The sequence below is a fragment of the Humulus lupulus genome, chromosome 5 (assembly GCF_963169125.1).
Source record: "Humulus lupulus chromosome 5, drHumLupu1.1, whole genome shotgun sequence".
Lineage (NCBI taxonomy): Eukaryota > Viridiplantae > Streptophyta > Magnoliopsida > Rosales > Cannabaceae > Humulus > Humulus lupulus.
The window spans coordinates 75,366,893-75,384,701 of NC_084797.1; the positions used below are offsets into that span (position 1 = coordinate 75,366,893).

The 17,809-nt window shown below is 42.2% G+C and overlaps 1 protein-coding gene across 1 annotated transcript; it reads left to right on the forward strand.

The window, feature by feature from the left end:
• Positions 1 to 954: 954 nt before the first annotated feature.
• LOC133779229 (uncharacterized) lies at positions 955 to 2,264 on the forward strand. Its single transcript, XM_062219216.1, has 3 exons — positions 955 to 1,392; positions 1,537 to 1,959; positions 2,049 to 2,264. The coding sequence occupies exons 1-3, from the start codon at positions 955 to 957 to the stop codon at positions 2,262 to 2,264; spliced, it is 1,077 nt and encodes a 358-aa protein (XP_062075200.1).
• The last annotated feature ends 15,545 nt before the right edge of the window (positions 2,265 to 17,809 follow it).

Below are 17,809 nucleotides of genomic sequence, written 5' to 3' on the forward strand. Positions count from 1 at the left end.
AAAATGTACCATAGCTTTATGACTCAAAGATGCAAAATTAATTGGCTGCGACAGGGGGACATGAACACGGCATTTTTTCAAGCTTTCTTGAAGAAGCGTAAGGAGGCTAATAGAATAGCTACCTTTGTTGATGAGCAAGGGAGAGTGGTGGATAGTTATCCAGAAGTTGTGTCTCACTTTTTGAACCATTTTAGGGGAATAATGGGAAGTCCCAGTTCTGTAACCAAGGAGATAAACATGACGTATATTGCTATGGGGGATAAGCTGTCTTTGGATCAACAGATTATGTTACTGAGTCCATTCACGCATAAGGAGATCAGGGAGGCAATGTTCAGCATTTCTAGTGTTAAATCTCCGGGGCCAGACGGATATGGTTTAGCGTTTTTTAAGGAGATGTGGCCGGAAATTGGAGATGAGATTTGTAGTGCTATTAAGCATTTCTTTGAAACAGGGATCATACCTGAGGAGTTATTGAATACATCTTTGTCATTGATTCCTAAAGTGGATAGTCCGAATAGAGCAGTTGATTATAGACCGATCGCTTGCTGCACTACACTTTACAAATGTGTTTCAAAGCTTCTTTGTAGTCATTTAGCTAAAGTGCTTCCTGTTTTGGTTCATTCTAACCAAGGAGCTTTTATACAAGGAAGGTCAATTGCTCATAATGTGCTAATCTGTCAAGATATTATTAGGCACTACAATAGATCGGTTGTTTCCCCAAGATGTGCGATTAAAATTGATATTAGTAAAGCCTATGATACAATTGAATGGAGGTTTATTGAGGAGCTTTTAAAGGCTTTATGTTTCTCAGCTAGATTTATAGGTTGGATAATGACTTGTCTGTGCAAAACTTCTTATTCACTAATATTGAATGGCAGGATTCAAGGCCAGTTTAGAGGTGCAAAGGGTCTTCGCTAAGGGGATCCGATTTCTCCTCTTTTATTTGTCCTAGTGATGGATTATCTGACCCGTAGCCTCCAATTTGCAGCTCAGAATTCAGCTTTTAGATTTCACCCCATGTGTAAGAACCTCAAGCTTATTAGCTTATGCTTTGCTGACGACTTACTTGTTTTCTGTAAAGGATCTCTATCCTCAGTTCAGGTGATAAAGGGGGTGCTTAGGGAGTTTAGTTCTGTCACTGGATTGCATTTAAATGAGAATAAATCCCAGATTTTTTTTGGAGGCATTTCAGAGGCTGAAAAAAGAATTTTGGCTGCTGAAATGAATTTGTCAGAGGGAATATTTCCCCTAAAGTATCTTGGTGTGCCAATGAGACCAACCAAGTGGAAGCATGAGGACTGTGATGTCATTATTCAGAAAATCAAGAGGAATCTTCACACTTGGGCTAGTAGGCATCTGTCTTATGCCGGTAGAATGCAATTGATTCACTCGGTTCTTTTTGGATTAAGTAACTATTGGATGAGCATCTTTGTTCTTCCCCAAAGCATCATAAAAGAAATTGAGAGACTTTGTTGTGGGTTCCTATGGGGAGTCAATGGGAATAGGTGAAAGATTCATTTGGCCTCTTGGGATAAGGTTTGTTTGCCTAAGGCTCTAGGAGGGCTCAGATTCAGAAATGGTCAAAAGTGGAATCATGCTATTTTGGCCAAATTTATTTGGGCTATATCTGAGAAAGTTGATCTTCTGTGGGTGAAATGGATAAACTCCATTTACTTAAAAGGAGCTGATTTCTGGTCCTATAAGGTTCCCCCAGATACCAGCTGGTACTGGCGTAAGTTGTGTAGCCTTAGGGGCAAATATAACAGGGATGAGATAATGGCAGCTGGTGTTTCAGGAAAATTTTGTCCTGCCAGAATTTATTCCAACTCTCTTCATTATCAGCAGGTGGACTATTACAAGGCTGTTTGGTGTAAGCTATCTCTACCTAAGCATAGGTTTCTGCTTTGGCAAGTAGTCAATACCCATCTGCTTACTCTTGACAATCTGTGTCGATTCAAAGTGCATATAGAATCTCCTTTATGCCCTGTTTGTGGTGAGTTTGATGAGAGTCATGCCATCTCTTTTTTGATTGCTCATTGTCTAAGCAGGTGTTGGCTCAGGTATGTGACTGGTTAGATGGGAATATTTGGCCTGCTGAGTTTGATAGTTGGAGAGTTTGGTTAGCCAGCAGGAAATCTGAGTTCATTGATCAGGTTGCAGTTATGATACTAGTTGCTTCTGTTTACAGCACTTGGAGGAATCGTAACAATTGCATATTTGAATTATCTTCTAAATCTGCAGTGAGTATAGCTTCAGAAATTTAGGCTGTTCTTCATCATCGGCTGTTCAGTATTCAAAAGCATAAACTTTCTGCTAAGGAGCATCGATTTATCTCTCAGTTTGCTGCCTCAGCTTGATTTTTTTTAGTTGGTCTGTTTGTTTCTCAGTTTTTCTGATGTTTTGACTGTTTTGGAGAGGCTTTTTGTTATTAGCCTCTGTTGGTAGTGTTGCTGGTTTGTATTTTGTTTTGTTTCTTTTACTGGTGTTTGGTTGTTTTGGAGTGGCTTATAGCTTAGCCTCTTTTTATAGTCTTGCTGGTGTATTGTTTGTTCTATTGGTTTGATTAATGAAGTTATCTTTTCTTCTTGAATAAAAAAAAATATATGAGATATTTTTTTAGAAAACCTTTTATTTCTAAAATAGTGAGTGGGATAAGGTTATAAGGCACTCTAACCTACGTTCTCTACTAATGGTTGAAAAATGTTATTTATAGTCACGGCCTCGAGACAACTTTGCATTTTTCCTCCCTATTCGAAGGGGTTTTGGCTAGGATTTTAAAAGGTAGACCCCTTTGCAATAGGGTTTTGAGATGTATTCCATATTTTATCTACCCTATCGACGACACTCATGGGTTAAGTCGTGAAACCTGAAATAGTAGGTTACACTCATGAAAAATATTCCTGTTGACCTGTGAAATTGGCCAACGGTCGTATGTACAGTATAGGACACCTTTTGAAATAAATAAATAAAATAAATGACAGAGTACGATTAACTTAAATAAACACACATGTATTTTATAATGGTTTAGTCCTGTTCTAATGAACAGTTATTATCTAATCCACTTAGTCTTTAATGTTGAATTACTCGAAAATAGTACAAACTGATGAATTCACTCGTTAGAAAGATTTTTCTCCCAAAATTCCAAAAAAAAAGAGCCCTTGAAATGAAGCCCTGGGTCTTTTATTTATACCCAGGAGCTGTTACATGACCAGTAATACTGGAGATCATTGTTTGGTACACGATTATCAAGTAGTGGAGATATGTGTGCACCTCCCCATGATTATGAGATTGTGGGTCTTCTCGTTGTTTCTCTAGATCGTGGTGGATAATGCAGGATAGAAACCTCTAGGAAGATGTTAAGTCCCTATTGGTATATGAGACTTAGGTGATAGGCCTGATGACCCGAGCTTAGGTGCTAAGCCTGTGACCTTCTGGGTGTTGGACCTGTTGATCCTCTGGGTGCTAGGCCTGTTGATCTTAGTTTGAACAAGAGTGAGTATTTCTCAGTGAAGTGTACTTGGGGGTTTGAGTCGACGACACTATGAAGAATAGAGTGGGCCGACCACCCAGGTTGTTCTTGAGCATGTCAAGCAGACCACCCAAGCGGTTGGGGTCAAGCCGACCTCCCCTAAGGGTCCTTGGGCATACGGGGCTAACCATCCCTGTGGTAGGGGTTAGGCCGACCACTCTTTTAGACACACTGGGGCCGACCACCTGTGGGGTAGAGTTCAGGCTAACCACCCCTAGGGCCTTTAGGCCTTCTTAGTTCGACTTCCTTAGGGGTATGGTCAAGCCGACCACCCCTAGGGGGCTTAGGCTTGGTCGACTTCCCCATAGGTCCTGGACCTATCTTTGTGCCCGTCGGTCTTTTCTCATCACTTTGTCATTTTTTCCCTGATTTGTGATGACACGTGTCACATTCTCATTCGCCACGTCATCCTCGTATTTTTGAGGGATAACATTTGCCCCCCAAGTTTATTACAATGTTTTTAACATTACGATAAACTTGATTCTAGCCCGAGAAACATACCGTAGCAGTACCTAAATAGTCAAGTCCCTGAGGACATTACATTGTACTTTTTTTAACTATCGATAATTTGCTCGGTACGAACTTTTTAGGGACAATTAGAAATTCCTAAAAATAATTAGGTTTTTCAAGGAAAATTAATTTCCTAAAAATCTAATATATTCTTCAAGGAAATTTGAAATCCTTAAAATATAACATATTTTTCAAGGAGTTTTTAAAGTCCTAAAAATATAATATATTTTTCAAGGATATTAATTCCTAAAAATAAAAAATATTTTTCAAGGAATTTTACTTCCTAAAAATATAAGATAGTTTTTCAAGGAATTTGATTTCCTAAAAATATAAATATTTTTCAAGGAATTTTAAGTTCCTAAAAATATAGATATTTTTCAAGGAGTTTAAATTTTAACCATATCATATATTTTTTAAGGAAATTTGAATCCCTAAAAATATATTGTCTGCCTGAGAGGTTATAAGTAGGTCTTCTCTTCTTATTCGTGCTCCATGTGCCACTTTCAAATAGGATCCAAGTCTGATTTTTCCAATTGCTCATCAAACTCAAATATTTGGTAATTACTTTCTTCTAATCCTCACATCATTTAATTTAGATGTGCTTAGATTTATATGAAATACTTTGAGTTTTTGAGGAATTTTCATCTGAATCTTCTTGTCTTGGTGTATCTTGATCCAAAATAATTAACTTAATTGAATCAAGATCTTTCTGGAAAACGCTGATTTCCAGGGATATAAACCCTATGGGAAATTTCTAGGGATAGGAACTGGTTAGGCCGAGCACCTTCATGGCTCCTCCTTGTGTGATTTTCAGGTATAGGAACAGGGTTAGGCCGAGCACCTTCAGGGCTCCTCCTTGTGTGATTTTCAGGTATAGGAACATGGTTAGGCCGACTACCCGCGAGCTGAGCACTTCCTTTCCCTCCCTTATGCAATTTCCAGACCTAGAATTAGGCCTAGGCCGACAACCCATAGAGATTTATGGGCCGAGTACTCCCTTTCCCTCCCCTAAACGATTTCCAGGCCTATAATTAGGGCTAGGCTGACTACCTTAGGGATTCATAGGCCGAGTACTCCCTTTCCCTCCCATGTGAGATTTCCAGGCCTAGAATTAGGGCTAGGCCGACCACCTTAAGAATTCATGGGTCAAGTATCTCCTCTTGCCTTAGGCGATTTTAAGGGATTCAAGGTGGTCGGCCAAAGTATAAGCCGACCACCTGGAACCCTGAAAATAATTTTTTCACCTCAATTGACCTCCTTGGGGGCCTTCCTTGTACTGTAAAAATTAATTTTTCTGAAGACTTGAACGGTCCTCTGGAACCTTTCTGATGCTTAAAGGTGGTAGGCCAAACACCTATACCTTATTTTTCATGCTTCGTAATTTGATGGATTCATGGTGGTCGGCCCAGGCTAAGGCTCACTGGGCCAACACCCTATATAGAATTTTTCTCCTAATTTCTTCATTTTTACCCCTTAGTTCACGGCTATGCCCCCAGCTATTGGCTTTATTATGCTCATTTACTAATCTTAATCATCATTTTTCATTTGTTCCAGATGTCCAACTCCTCTTCATCAGACAAGTCAGTAAGTAAGCGTACTCCCCAGGAGTTCTTGGAAAGGGTGAAAAGGATTCTCCCTCTCTATGCTCTATATTTGTTCAGTGAGGAGGATTTCTTAAAGAGGTAATTTCCAATGGCAAGAGTAAAACAGATGACTCGGCAATCCTCTGAAGATGATCCTCAGATTGCCAGGCATATCACTCAAGGCTTTTCACCTGACTCTTCTCAAATTTCTTCTCAACACAGTACGCCCCACGACTCCCAAAGCACCCAAGGCACACCTCAGCAGAGTCATTCTTCTCAGTGGGACAAGTCAGGCTAGCGATAACCATTGCAATGCCCTTTGTACCGAGATTCTAGTCAGGTTCCCCATCAATCTTCTTCTCGGCAAGATTATACCAAGGGCTCTCGTCGCCATGCTACTCATCCTCAGAAGTGTCCTATTCACAGAATCCATCCTAAGGTGGTTCACCCTCCTTCCAAGAGCAAGACAGTCTCACCAGATGAGCAGAGCAGAAGAGGAGACGACAAAAGGAGTTCCATTCATCAGATTGTGGGGCCACTTTCGCTAAAGAGATCGTATGGAAACTAGTTGAGAAGCCTCACCCTACTGATTATGAGGTTGTTTGGTTCAAGGGGGCGGCCTCTGACATCACTGAAGAAAAGGTAAAGAACTTAAGGAAGACCGTTGACCTCTCCAGTGTGTCTATTACTATCCCTGGTCCAGAAGATAGAGCTGGGGACCCCCCTCTAGGTATGTGCGCTTGGACACGTTCTGCCATTATGTTTGGGGCCCTACTTCCTCTTCTTTCGTACTTTTGTAGTGTTGCAGACTATTTTGGTATTAGTCCTTCTCAACTGGCTCCTAATGCGATCTTTGCCATATCTGTATTGTACATTATCTATCATCGCAAAAAATGGGCTGCTCTAGTGACTCACGAGTTCCACTACCTGTTTGACCTAAAGACAAACCCTTCTCAGCGCAATTCGGGGTATTTCCACTTCCAGTATTATATGAGCGAGGGTACCAACACCTTCTTGGAAGAGTTCTTTGGAAATAGCAAGGCATTTAGATACGCCGACAACTATTTCTTTACTAAGGACGCAGAGGCCAACTACTCCATGTTTAAGCACGTTGGGCCTTTTTATAGACCACTCCCGACCTAGGCTATGATAGTTAGGGCCAAGGCACTGATTACCATGACCCTAAGGAGAAGAATGTCAAGACCCTCGTTACTTCAGAGAACCTTAGGAAGGTGGAGCCTTTTCCTCCTACCATAGCTGATGTTCTGGATGCCGATGGTCCAGAGCCCATGACTGCCATAGACTCCCCTGGACCCTTTCATGTTGAGGAGGTACCCTCTTCACCGGTACCGGCCGGACATGAGGGTGATGAGGTAGGTGCATTTGTTGTGTGCTCATCGCTTGCTTCAGACGACTTTGACGAGACTATGTTTGAACTCGAATCTCATTAAGAAGGTTTGACACTTCATCACCTTTATTTTATGATTCATCTTGTGCTTTATATCCTTCTAACATTTGATATTCTTTTGCAAGCTCATACATGTTTGGTTTTGTTCATACCCAGCAGAGGTCGACTCCCATCGAGGCCATTCCTTCTATTCGAGTGGCGAAAAGGGCCAAGATTGAGGCTGAGTCAGTCATGGAGGTTCTTCCTGAGGTGTCCCCTCTGACTCCTTTGGTGTCTAGTCAAATTCTTTTGGCGTCTAGTCCTGTTGCAAAGGTAGAGACGTCTTTTTCTATACCTGTTCCTCCTAGACATTCAGAGTGTGAGTCCTTTGTAGTTCTCTTCTTGCCTTGTAAGCTTGTGCTCTGACGTTTATCTAACACTTTTATATTTTTTGCAAGCACTGATGGTAGTCTCTCATGCCCGTGATAGGTCTGTGGAGTATACGTCTACCCTCTCCAACCTTTGTTCTAAGCTTGAATTTTTCCACCAAGAGGTGTTGGACCTTAGGCGTGTTCTTGGCTCTAGGGATGCTAACATTTCCTTAAACGATGAAGAGATTAACACCCTCCATAGTACTGTGGAGCTCAAACAGAAGGAAGTGACCGAGTTAACTCTTAGGATAACCCAGATGGAGGGGAAACTCCCCTATCAGCTCAAAAAGTCTAAAGCCGAGAAAGAGAAGTTGATTGCTGACATGGACCAACTGCAGAAGGATTCTCTTGTCGAGAAGGAGAAAGAGGTCAAGGCAGCTTGGGACAAGGCTCGAGAGGAGTATTCAGAGACAACTTTCTCTTTCTTTTACTTGATCTTGAAGTCCAACAAAAATTTGAACTTGGATTTCCTTCCTGAGAAGATGCGAGCGAAGGAGCTTAGGAAATGTCTGGCTCGTGAGGCTGCCGAGGCTCAGGGTGGTCTTTCAGATGGTACTCCTCGCCGTAGTTAGTCTTCTTTTGGTTTTTTACTCTGTCTTTCATTCCATGCCATTAGTGGGGCACCTTGTACTTGACAATTTTTTATATGACATTTTAAACCTTTATGCTTTTTTGTTATGAGTAACCAGTGTATTGATTGGAATTTTTTATTTCCAATGCTTACTAAGTATATCAACTCACAACCCTAATTAGTTCAGGTATCAGTATACTCTGAACACATGTATTTTGTGTGCCATACTAACCTTACTCTTTTATGTTTTTCATGCTAACAACCATGGTAATGTGAGTAGTACCATGAACAAAACGCTCAGGTCGACCACCCTATGGTTGATAGGCCGACGACCCTATAAGGGACTTGGCTAGGGGTTTCCCTACCAATGCCTTTTTTGTTTTTATTTTTTGCATTTTTGGAACATATGTTGAACAAATGTCCTAGAAAAACTTGAACTTGCTTAGTACTTAAGGTCACTCCCTCATTGCTCGTGTGTAACCCGATTGGTATGTACTATATTCCCCCAAAGTGATAATGGGTTTTAAAGCCTTGGTCACTTGCTACTTGACCATGCCTTGCTTTGAGAATTTAGACACATAATACGATCTTTTTCACCCAATCATGCAAGCAGCAAATGGTTGTCCCTCATTGGTCGTCGGGTGATGGTTTCATACTCAGTAGTAATGATACCTATACACAAATGCATATTGTGGAGCAAGTGTCGACCATGATCTACGCAATCTCTCGTGTACTCGTTATAAGGATTGTAGACAGAAGTGTCTAAGTTGGACCAACCAGGTTAGATGGGTTAATCGAGCCTATAACGAGTCTTAGATCAAATTATCGATCAGTCCATCAAGGACTGGATTCGATTATGATCCGATGATGACGACTGGTCTTCGAACCAGTCTCCTATTTTTTTATTGTATGGGTCTATGGGTTCCTCAAGAATCAGGATCAAACGTGATCAAATAATGGCGACCGGTCCTCGGACCAGTCTCTTTGGTTGATCGTATGGGTCGATAGGTTCCTTAAGAACCAGGATCGAACGCGATCAATAAATTTAGCAACAAGGTCCTAGGACCTGTCTCTCTTTTGGATCGTATGGGTCGATAGGCTCCTCAAGAACCAAGATCAAACATGATCCATAATTTGGCGATAAGGTCCTAGGACCTGTCTCTCGTTTGAATCGTATGGGTCGCTAGGCTCCTCAAGAACCAATATCAAACATGATCGATTAATTTGGTGACAAGGTCCTTGGACCTGTCTCTCTTGATGATCGTGTAGGTCGATAGGTTCTTCAAGAACCAGGATCGAACATGATCAAATAGTTTGGTGACAAGGTCCTCGGACCAGTCTCTTGTTTGGATCTTATGGGTCGATAGGTCCCTCAAGGACCAGAATCGAACATGATTCGATAACTTGATAATTCTAAAGGGAAAGTCCTTCGTTGAAAGAAATTTAAAGAACTAAGAAAAACATAAGAAATTAAATTCATTCATTGAAGCACAATGGATGTTACATAGATAATTTGAAAAATACTACATTTTCAAATTAAAACTTGTGTCGCTGCTGAAAAGCATCACTAATAGTATCGGCGGAGGTGTTCGCCATTCCAATAGTTTTTTATTAGTTCTCCATTTAGTCGAGCTATCTTGTATGTCCCTAGTGGGATCACCTCCTGCTCAAGGTATGGCCCTTTCAAGTTAGGTCCTAGCACCCCTGCTGTAGTGTCCTTAGTGTTTAGGAACACCCTCCTGAGTACTAAGTCCCCAACTAGGAATTTTCGATCTTTCACTCGGGAGTTGAAGTATCTAGCCACTTTTTGTTGATGTGGTGCTACTCTGAGACTTTCCTTTTCTCGTCTTTCTTCGATCAAATCGAGCGACTGTTCTATTAGTTTATGGTTCCTCCCCTGATTGTATGTCTCCCATCTATGTGATGGGGGAGTGAGTTCAACTGGCAACATGGCTTCATACCCAAACGCCAAAGAGAATGGTGTATGCCCTATCGTTGTTCGTGCTGTCATTCGATGTGACCATAGGACCTCCAGAAGTAATTCCGGCCAGGCTCCTTTGGCTTGTTCGAGGCGTTTTTTCAGGGTGTCTTTGATAGTCTTGTTCACTACTTCCACTTGGCCATTAGCTTGGGGGTGTGCTACCGAACAAAAGCTCTTTTTGATTCCATGCCTCGTACAAAAGTTGGTGAAAATATCACTATTGAATTGAGTCTCATTGTCCGAGACTATCTTCCTTGGTAGGCCAAATCAACATTTGATATTCTTCACCACAAAGTCTAAGACTTTCTTCGAGGTTATGGTGGCAAGCGATTCTGCTTCAGTCCATTTGGTAAAGTAGTCCACGGCTACAACAGCAAATTGGTCTCCTCCTCTTCCTGTAGGTAGTTTTCCGATTAGGTCGATCCCCCATACAGCAAAGGGCCAAGGGCTTTACATCTGCTTCAATTCGTTAGGTTCCGCCCGGGGTATCTTGGAGAACATCTGGCACTTGTGGCATCTTTTGACATACTCTATCGAGTCTTCGTTCTTCCTCGGCCAGAAGTATCCTTGTCTTACGATTTTCTTTGATAGGCTCTACCCCCTAGTGTGATCTCCACAAAACCCCCTCGTGTACCTCGATCATTAACAGCTTGGACTAGTCGGGTGTAACGCACCTTAGTAGTGGTAAGGAGTACCCTCGCCGGTACAGTACCCCTTCGACTATCATATAACGTGTAGCTTGTCTCACTAACTTCCTTGCTTTGTTCCGATCACTGGGTACTACTCCTTGGTTGAGATAGTTAATAATAGGGGTCATCCATGTATCTCCTAACTCAATAGGCAGTGCCTCCTGCTCAGTTATGCATCTTTTCATCAAGTATTCGACGAGAACGACATTTAGGGTGTCTGCATCTTTGGCACTAGCCAAATTGGCTAAGGCATCGGCATTGGCATTCTGCTCTCTCGGGACCTGTATAATGGAGTATTTCTTGAACTGTGCCAACAAGTCCTTCACCTTGTTCAGGTACTACACCATCCTAACTCCCTTGGATTAAGACTCCCCCAGTACTTGGTACACAAGTAGCTGGGAATCATTGAATATCTTCAGGGATTGTGCATGCACATCCCAAGAAAATTGTAATCCTACTAATAATACCTCGTACTCGGCCTCGTTGTTTGAAGCATTGAATCCAAATCTGAGAGCGCAATGGATTCGATGATTCTCTGGAGTGATCAGTATGATTCATGCGCCTGAGTTGTGCTCATTAGATACTCCATCAACATATAGCTTCCATATAGGAGTATCTTCCTCCTTGGTATCTCCATTTTCTGATTGGTTGGAAGGGCCTTCAAGGTTGGTGCCTTCGACTATGAAGTCTGCCAATGCTTGTCCTTTTATCACCGTCCTTGAATGATAAGTGATATCAAACTGTCCTAGTTCCACTGCCCACTTGAGTAATCGTCCCGAGGCCTCTGGTTTCTGAAGAACCTGTCTTAGCAGTTGATCGGTCAGGACTCGGATCGAGTGAGCTTGGAAATATGGACGCAGCTTTCAAGAGCCAATTACTAAACAGTAGGCTAGTTTTACAATAGGGGAATACCTAGAGTCTGCACCTACTAGCCTTTTACTGATATAGTATAAAGGGTGTTGTACCATGTTCTCTTCCTTTATCAAAGCAGCACTGATTACATGCTCGGTGATTGGCAAATAGATGAATAGTACTTCACCATATATTGTCTTTGCTAGGACAGGAGGTTTGGTGAGGTGCCCTTTCAGGGCTTGGAAAGCTTCCTCACACTCATCGGTCCATTGGATCATCTTGCTGCCCCTCAGTAAGTTAAAGAAAGGGACACACTTGACTGTAGACTTTGATATGAAACTACTGAGGGATGCTACTCTCCCGGTTAAGCTTTGAACTTCTTTGATTATGGTAGGTGACTTCATGTCGATCAATGCTTTGATCTTCTCGGGGTTAGCCTTGATTCCATGGGAATTGACTATGTATCCGAGAAATTTACCAGAACCAACTCCAAACGAGCACTTGAGAGGGTTTCATGCTATACTTTCTAAGTATTGCAAAGCATTCCTCCAACTCTTGAACAAGCCATCCAGCATCTTTGGACTTGACCAACATGTCATCGACGTATACCTCCACATTTATGCCAATCAAGTCTCGGAACATGCCATTCACTAAACGCTGGTAGGTGGCTCCTGTGTTCTTCAAGTCGAATGGCATCACTTTATAACAGTACAATCCCTTGTCTGTCTGAAAGCTGGTATGTTCCTCATCGGGAGGGTGCATAATTATTTGATTATAGCCAGAATATGCATCCATGAATTAGAGTATTTCATGTCCTGTCGTTGCATCGACTAGTTGGCCTATTCTGGATAGTGGAAAACAGTCTTTGGGGCATGCCTTATTCAGATGTGTGAAGTCCACGCATGTTCTCCATTTCCCATTTCATTTTGGCACCAGCACGGGGTTTGATACCCAATCAGGGTAGTATGCCTCCCTTATAAAACTATTTTCCTTGAGCCGCTCGACCTCCTCCTGCAGGGCTTGAGATCGGTCTTTGTCAAGCAGCCTTCTTTTTGGTTTCACTGGTGGGTAGTTCTTGTTTATATTGAGGACATGACTTATCACAGATGGAGAAATTCCAACCATGTCCTTATGTGACCAGGCAAAGATGTCCTAGTTTTTCTTCAAAAATTCCACCAATCGTGCTTTAATTTCCACCATTAACTCTTTACCGACTTTGATTACTCTAGTCAGGTCCTCCTCATCTAGTAGGACTTTGTCAAGATCTTCGACTGGTCCTACCCCCATGACGTCATCCCGTGAACCCATATATCACTTGGGAACACGGTGTTAGGTGCTTGACCGTGAGCTTCATCTTCTTTAGGGATGATTTGTAGATGATATCTACTGAGCTTCCCATATCCACCAATCATCTCTTCACCCGGGCATTGGCGATTTGAATGGTAAGGACAAGAGGGCCATTGTGGGGGTACCTCATGTGCCTGGCGTCATCCTCTATAAAAGTGAGAGTTTCACTTTCATACTTTGGATTTTTTGAAGACCGCTCCTCGACTGCCATACACTAGGAAGACTCCCCTACCTCATGTCTGAGGGTCCTTGCATATCGCTCCCAAGCATTGTTTTTGTTGCTTGGTATGTGGGGCCCTCCATATATGGTATCTAGTGTGAATTCTACAGCCTCCAGCTCTAGTGGTGGACTTCTCTGCCTTCAGAATTCTAGATTCCTACTTGGGGTTTCGGTCTTGACTCTTTACCTTGAGAGTTTTCCTGATCGGAGAAGAAACTCTATCTCATCCTTGAATTGTTTGCACTTGTTTGTGTCGTGCCCATAATCATTATGGAAACGACAAAACTTATTCTTGTCCTTCTTTCCTTCTGAACGCAAGGGTGGTGGCTTTCGGTATGGTACATCCTGGTATGTTGCCAAGTAAATCTCAGCCCTTGATGTAGTCAGGACGGTATAATTGGTGAACCTAGGCTGGTAGGGCTGATGCTTAGGTTGTTTGTCGGCTGGTGCTAACTTAGCTTTCTTCTCTCCACTCTGCTCGACCCCTGAGGTATTCCTTTTCTTACTGTTGCCTCCACTGGTACCTTGAGGGTTTGCGTTGTTTTTATCCGCCTTGGCAGTGGTCGGATGGTTTATGCCTTTTTCTTCCTTTATAATAGCGTCATCTAGCTTCATGTATTTGTCAACTCCGTCCAAGAACTATTTCAAGGTGTTGATAGGGTTCTTGTGTATACTAAACCACAAGGGACTATGATAAATTATACCTGACGAGCAGGCAATGAACTTCCCTTCATCTTCTACCATGGACGCTCGGTTTGCCTCTCTCATGAATCTTTGAATGTAGTCTTTCAGGGATTCATCTTTCCCTTACTTGATGTCAACTAACTAATTGGCATAAATTGGTTGAATCCACCCAGCACTAAAGACCTTGCAAAATTCCTTCCTAAACTGCTCCCAGGAAATGATGGATCCAGGTTTGAATTTCCAATACCATTCTTGAGTAGTGTCAGAGAGAGTGGTAGGGAATACTCTGCACCAATAATCATGCTCCACACCGAGTAACTCCATCTGATCCTCGGACTTCCTTATGTGTCATATTGGGTCCTCCTTCCCAGTGTATGTTGGGAGTTTCAGGGTCTTGTATTTCGGTGGTGGTTGAGCAGCTTGGATATTAGCACTAAAGGGACTCCCACTTCTATGTGCCAACTCGATATTGGAAGGTTTCTTTGTCAGACCTTGGACGACCATGACGAGTGCATCTATTTGAGCCTACACTGCTGGTGGGATCATTGCTCTAGGTAGGGTAGATGTCCCTGGTACTCCCTCCTGAGCGCTGGTCCTCCTGTTGATGACTTCCCTCAGATCCTGAGGTTGTGCATCTTTCCCCAGCCTATCGAACAAAGTACTGGTGTTATTCATCGGTTCTTTTCCCTTACGAGACTGAGGGTGTAGGGGTGGTAGGTCTGCCTTGCCCCTGTCGGTGCGACCCTGCCCCCGAGCCTCTCCTCCTACATGACTTTGAGACTTTGAGTGTACATTTCCATTCCTGTCACGCCTTTCAGATGTTTAACTCTCATCTCCTGCGTTGTTTCGTCGGTCACCCTAGGAGGGGGCCTTTGGGTTGGTAATACTTCTACCACGAGATGAGGTGTTATTCTTCTTAATCATGGAGGAAGCAATCTTGGATTGTGCCTCTTCATCATCCTGTCTCTGTGAAAGTGGTTCTGAGAGTGTCCTTGGGGTCCTACTCCTCCCTTGGGACTCTCTATTACTATTGTCTCGCATTCCTGCTACTTTGGCCTAAGCCTCCCTCACCGCCTAAGCAGCAGCTTTAGTGTTTGCTCGGGCTAATTGAGCAGCCGCCTGCTGCTCCCCAAGGCCACAACATCCTCTTGGTGTCTCTAGTAAGCTTTCTGCTCCCTCTGAATCATTCTCTGGACCTGTCCATCTATCTCCTGTCGTTGTCGTTCCATAGTCGCCCTCTGAAGGGAAATTGCTGCAGCAAAGGCCTCCTGCCTCGCTAGAAATTGCGCCATCTCCTGCATCAAGTTTGTTAACGGGATCAATGGCATCCTAAGTGTTGGAATCCCCTGGAGCCGTCTTCTTTGTCTGGTTGGGTTTTGGAGGCATCGTAAAACTGATGAAAGTGTGTTTCTTGATTTCGTACTCTCAATGAAAGCACCAAAATGTTGACCTGTGAAATTGGCCAACGGTCGTATGTACAGTATACAACACCTTTTGAAAGAAATAAGTAAAATAAATGACAGAGCACGATTATCTTAAATAAACACACAAGAATTTTATAGTCATTCAGCCCTATTCTGATGAACAGTAATAACCTAATCCACTTAGTCTTTAATATTGAATTACTCGACAATAGTACAAACTGATGAATTCACTCGTCAGAAAGATTTTTCTCCCAAAATTCCAGAAAAATAGAGCCCCTGAAATGAAGCCTTGGGTCTTTTATTTATAGTACCCAAGGGTTGTTACATGACTAGTAATACTGAAGATCGTGGTTTGGTACATGATTATAAGGTAGTGGAGATACGTGTCCACCTCCCCATGATTATGAGATCGTGGGTCTTCTCATTGTTTCTTTAGATCGTGGTGGATAATGCACGATAGAAACCTCTGGTAAGATGTTAAGTCTGTGTTGGTATATGAGGCTTAGGTGATAGGCCCGACGACCCGAGGTTGGGTGCTAGGCCTGTGACCTTCTGGGTGCTGGGCCAGTTGATCCTCTGGGTACTAGGCCTGTGACCTTTTCAGTGCTAGGCCGGTTGATCTCAGTTTGAACAAGAGTGAGTATTTCTCAGTGATGTGCACGTGGGGAGTTTAGCCGACCACCCTATGAAGAATAGGGTCAGCCGACCACCCAGGTGGTTATTGAGCATGTCAGGCTGAACACCCCTGGGGATCCTTCAGCATACGGGGTTGAGCACCCTATCGTAGGGGTTAGGCCGACAACTTTTTTGGACGACCACCCCTAGGGTAGAGGTCAGGTCGACCACCCCTTGGGCTTGCTTAGGTCGACCTCCCTAGGGGTATGGTCAGGCCGACCACCCCTAGGGGGCTTAGGCTTAGTCGACTTCCCCATAGTTCCTGGACCTATCTTTTGTGCCCGTCGGTCTTTTCTCAATACTTTGTCGTTTTTTCCCTGATATGTGATTTCACATGTCACATTCTCATTCACCACATCATCCTCGTATTTTTTAGGGATAACAATACCTACCCTAGCTAAATATATTTTTGACCAAAATAATGGTAATATTTTAATTCATTATTCTTCTATGATTATGCACTTGATTATTTATTTATATGTTTAATTAGTTTATTTTGTGATTTTAGGATTTTCAAGCCATTTGGGTAAAACTAATGAATTCGGGATGTTTTACACACATTGGTTAACTCTATCATTACAAGTCTGAAACTTCACACTTAATTTTGAAAATTTTCAATAATCTTTTAGAAATGTTTATAGAAATACATGTTTTAGATATTTTTCTAAGCATTCCATTTATTTTTTAATAGTCCGATTCCAAGCTATATAGAAGAAGTTATGGTAAAAATATCGTCAGTAGCTGTACCTGAAGAAAAATGAAGAAAAGGGAAAAAGTGTTATGACCGTGGTGGTGGACATTTATGACCGCAACCTACAGAACAGAGGCTCATGGCCAAGGCGAGGGATTTTGCTGGTCGTGGCTTAAGCACGTGGCTTTTGATTTTTTATTGCTATGGTCGCGACGGTGCACATTTATCGCTGTGACCTACGATACATTTTCAGCTTTAAATTTTAATTTTTAAATGTAATTTGAAGGGGACTATAAAATGGTTGAGGGGTAATTTTTAGAATAACTTTTGATTGCGAATTTTGAGATGAGAACTGCATAAGAGAAGATAAGATATCATCATTCCTTTCTACATTCAATCTATTTTTTCTTCTTTTCTCTAGAACTTCTTTAATTTCAATTTATGATTATGTTTATGATTATGGAGTAGTTCTCTTTTACATTAATGGTAATTTAAAAACCCTAGACATAATGGCAATGATGAATTTAGTTCCTTCTATTCCCTTGTATTAAACTTGTAACGTCCTCCTAATCTGGGATCGTTACACTGTATACTTTAAATAGTGTCAGACTTGCTAATCAAGTCATTTGGTTATAAACATGTAACTAGCGTTAACGTCAAGGGTTGGGTTAAAATTTTTGGTGAAAGGAGTTGTTGACTTTTCATTCAAAAGTTTCATACATGCAAGGAATCCCAAAATATTACAAACCATCGTTGAAAAGGGTGTATATACATCAAAAGTTACAACTGGCCGACCTAAGCGACAAATTAAGGGATACAATCATATTTCTTCTGAGATAAGCTTGGCCGTGGTGGACGAGCAGCCGCATATGTACACATCGCGACCAAAGCTCTCCAACACACGGCTAGTCAAGCTTTCCTTTCCCCTTACCTGCACCACATAGTACCTGTCAACCAAGGCTCAACAAGAAAACTTAAACATGTGCATGAACAGAAAATACAGATTTCCAAATACTTATCAAGCATGCCCAGCAGTAATAACCTACTCGTGCATGCATACAATTACAAATAAATGATCATTGGATCATACTGGGGCCCACTACCCTAAATAGTTGACCATAGAGTCACTCTAGGGCCCTATACCCTTGCTATGTGACATAAAGTCACCTAGCACCCTCGCCTTTAGCTCTGAGTAACTAGCCAAAGAGCTAGTCCAGCATACCTAGTGCTTTTCT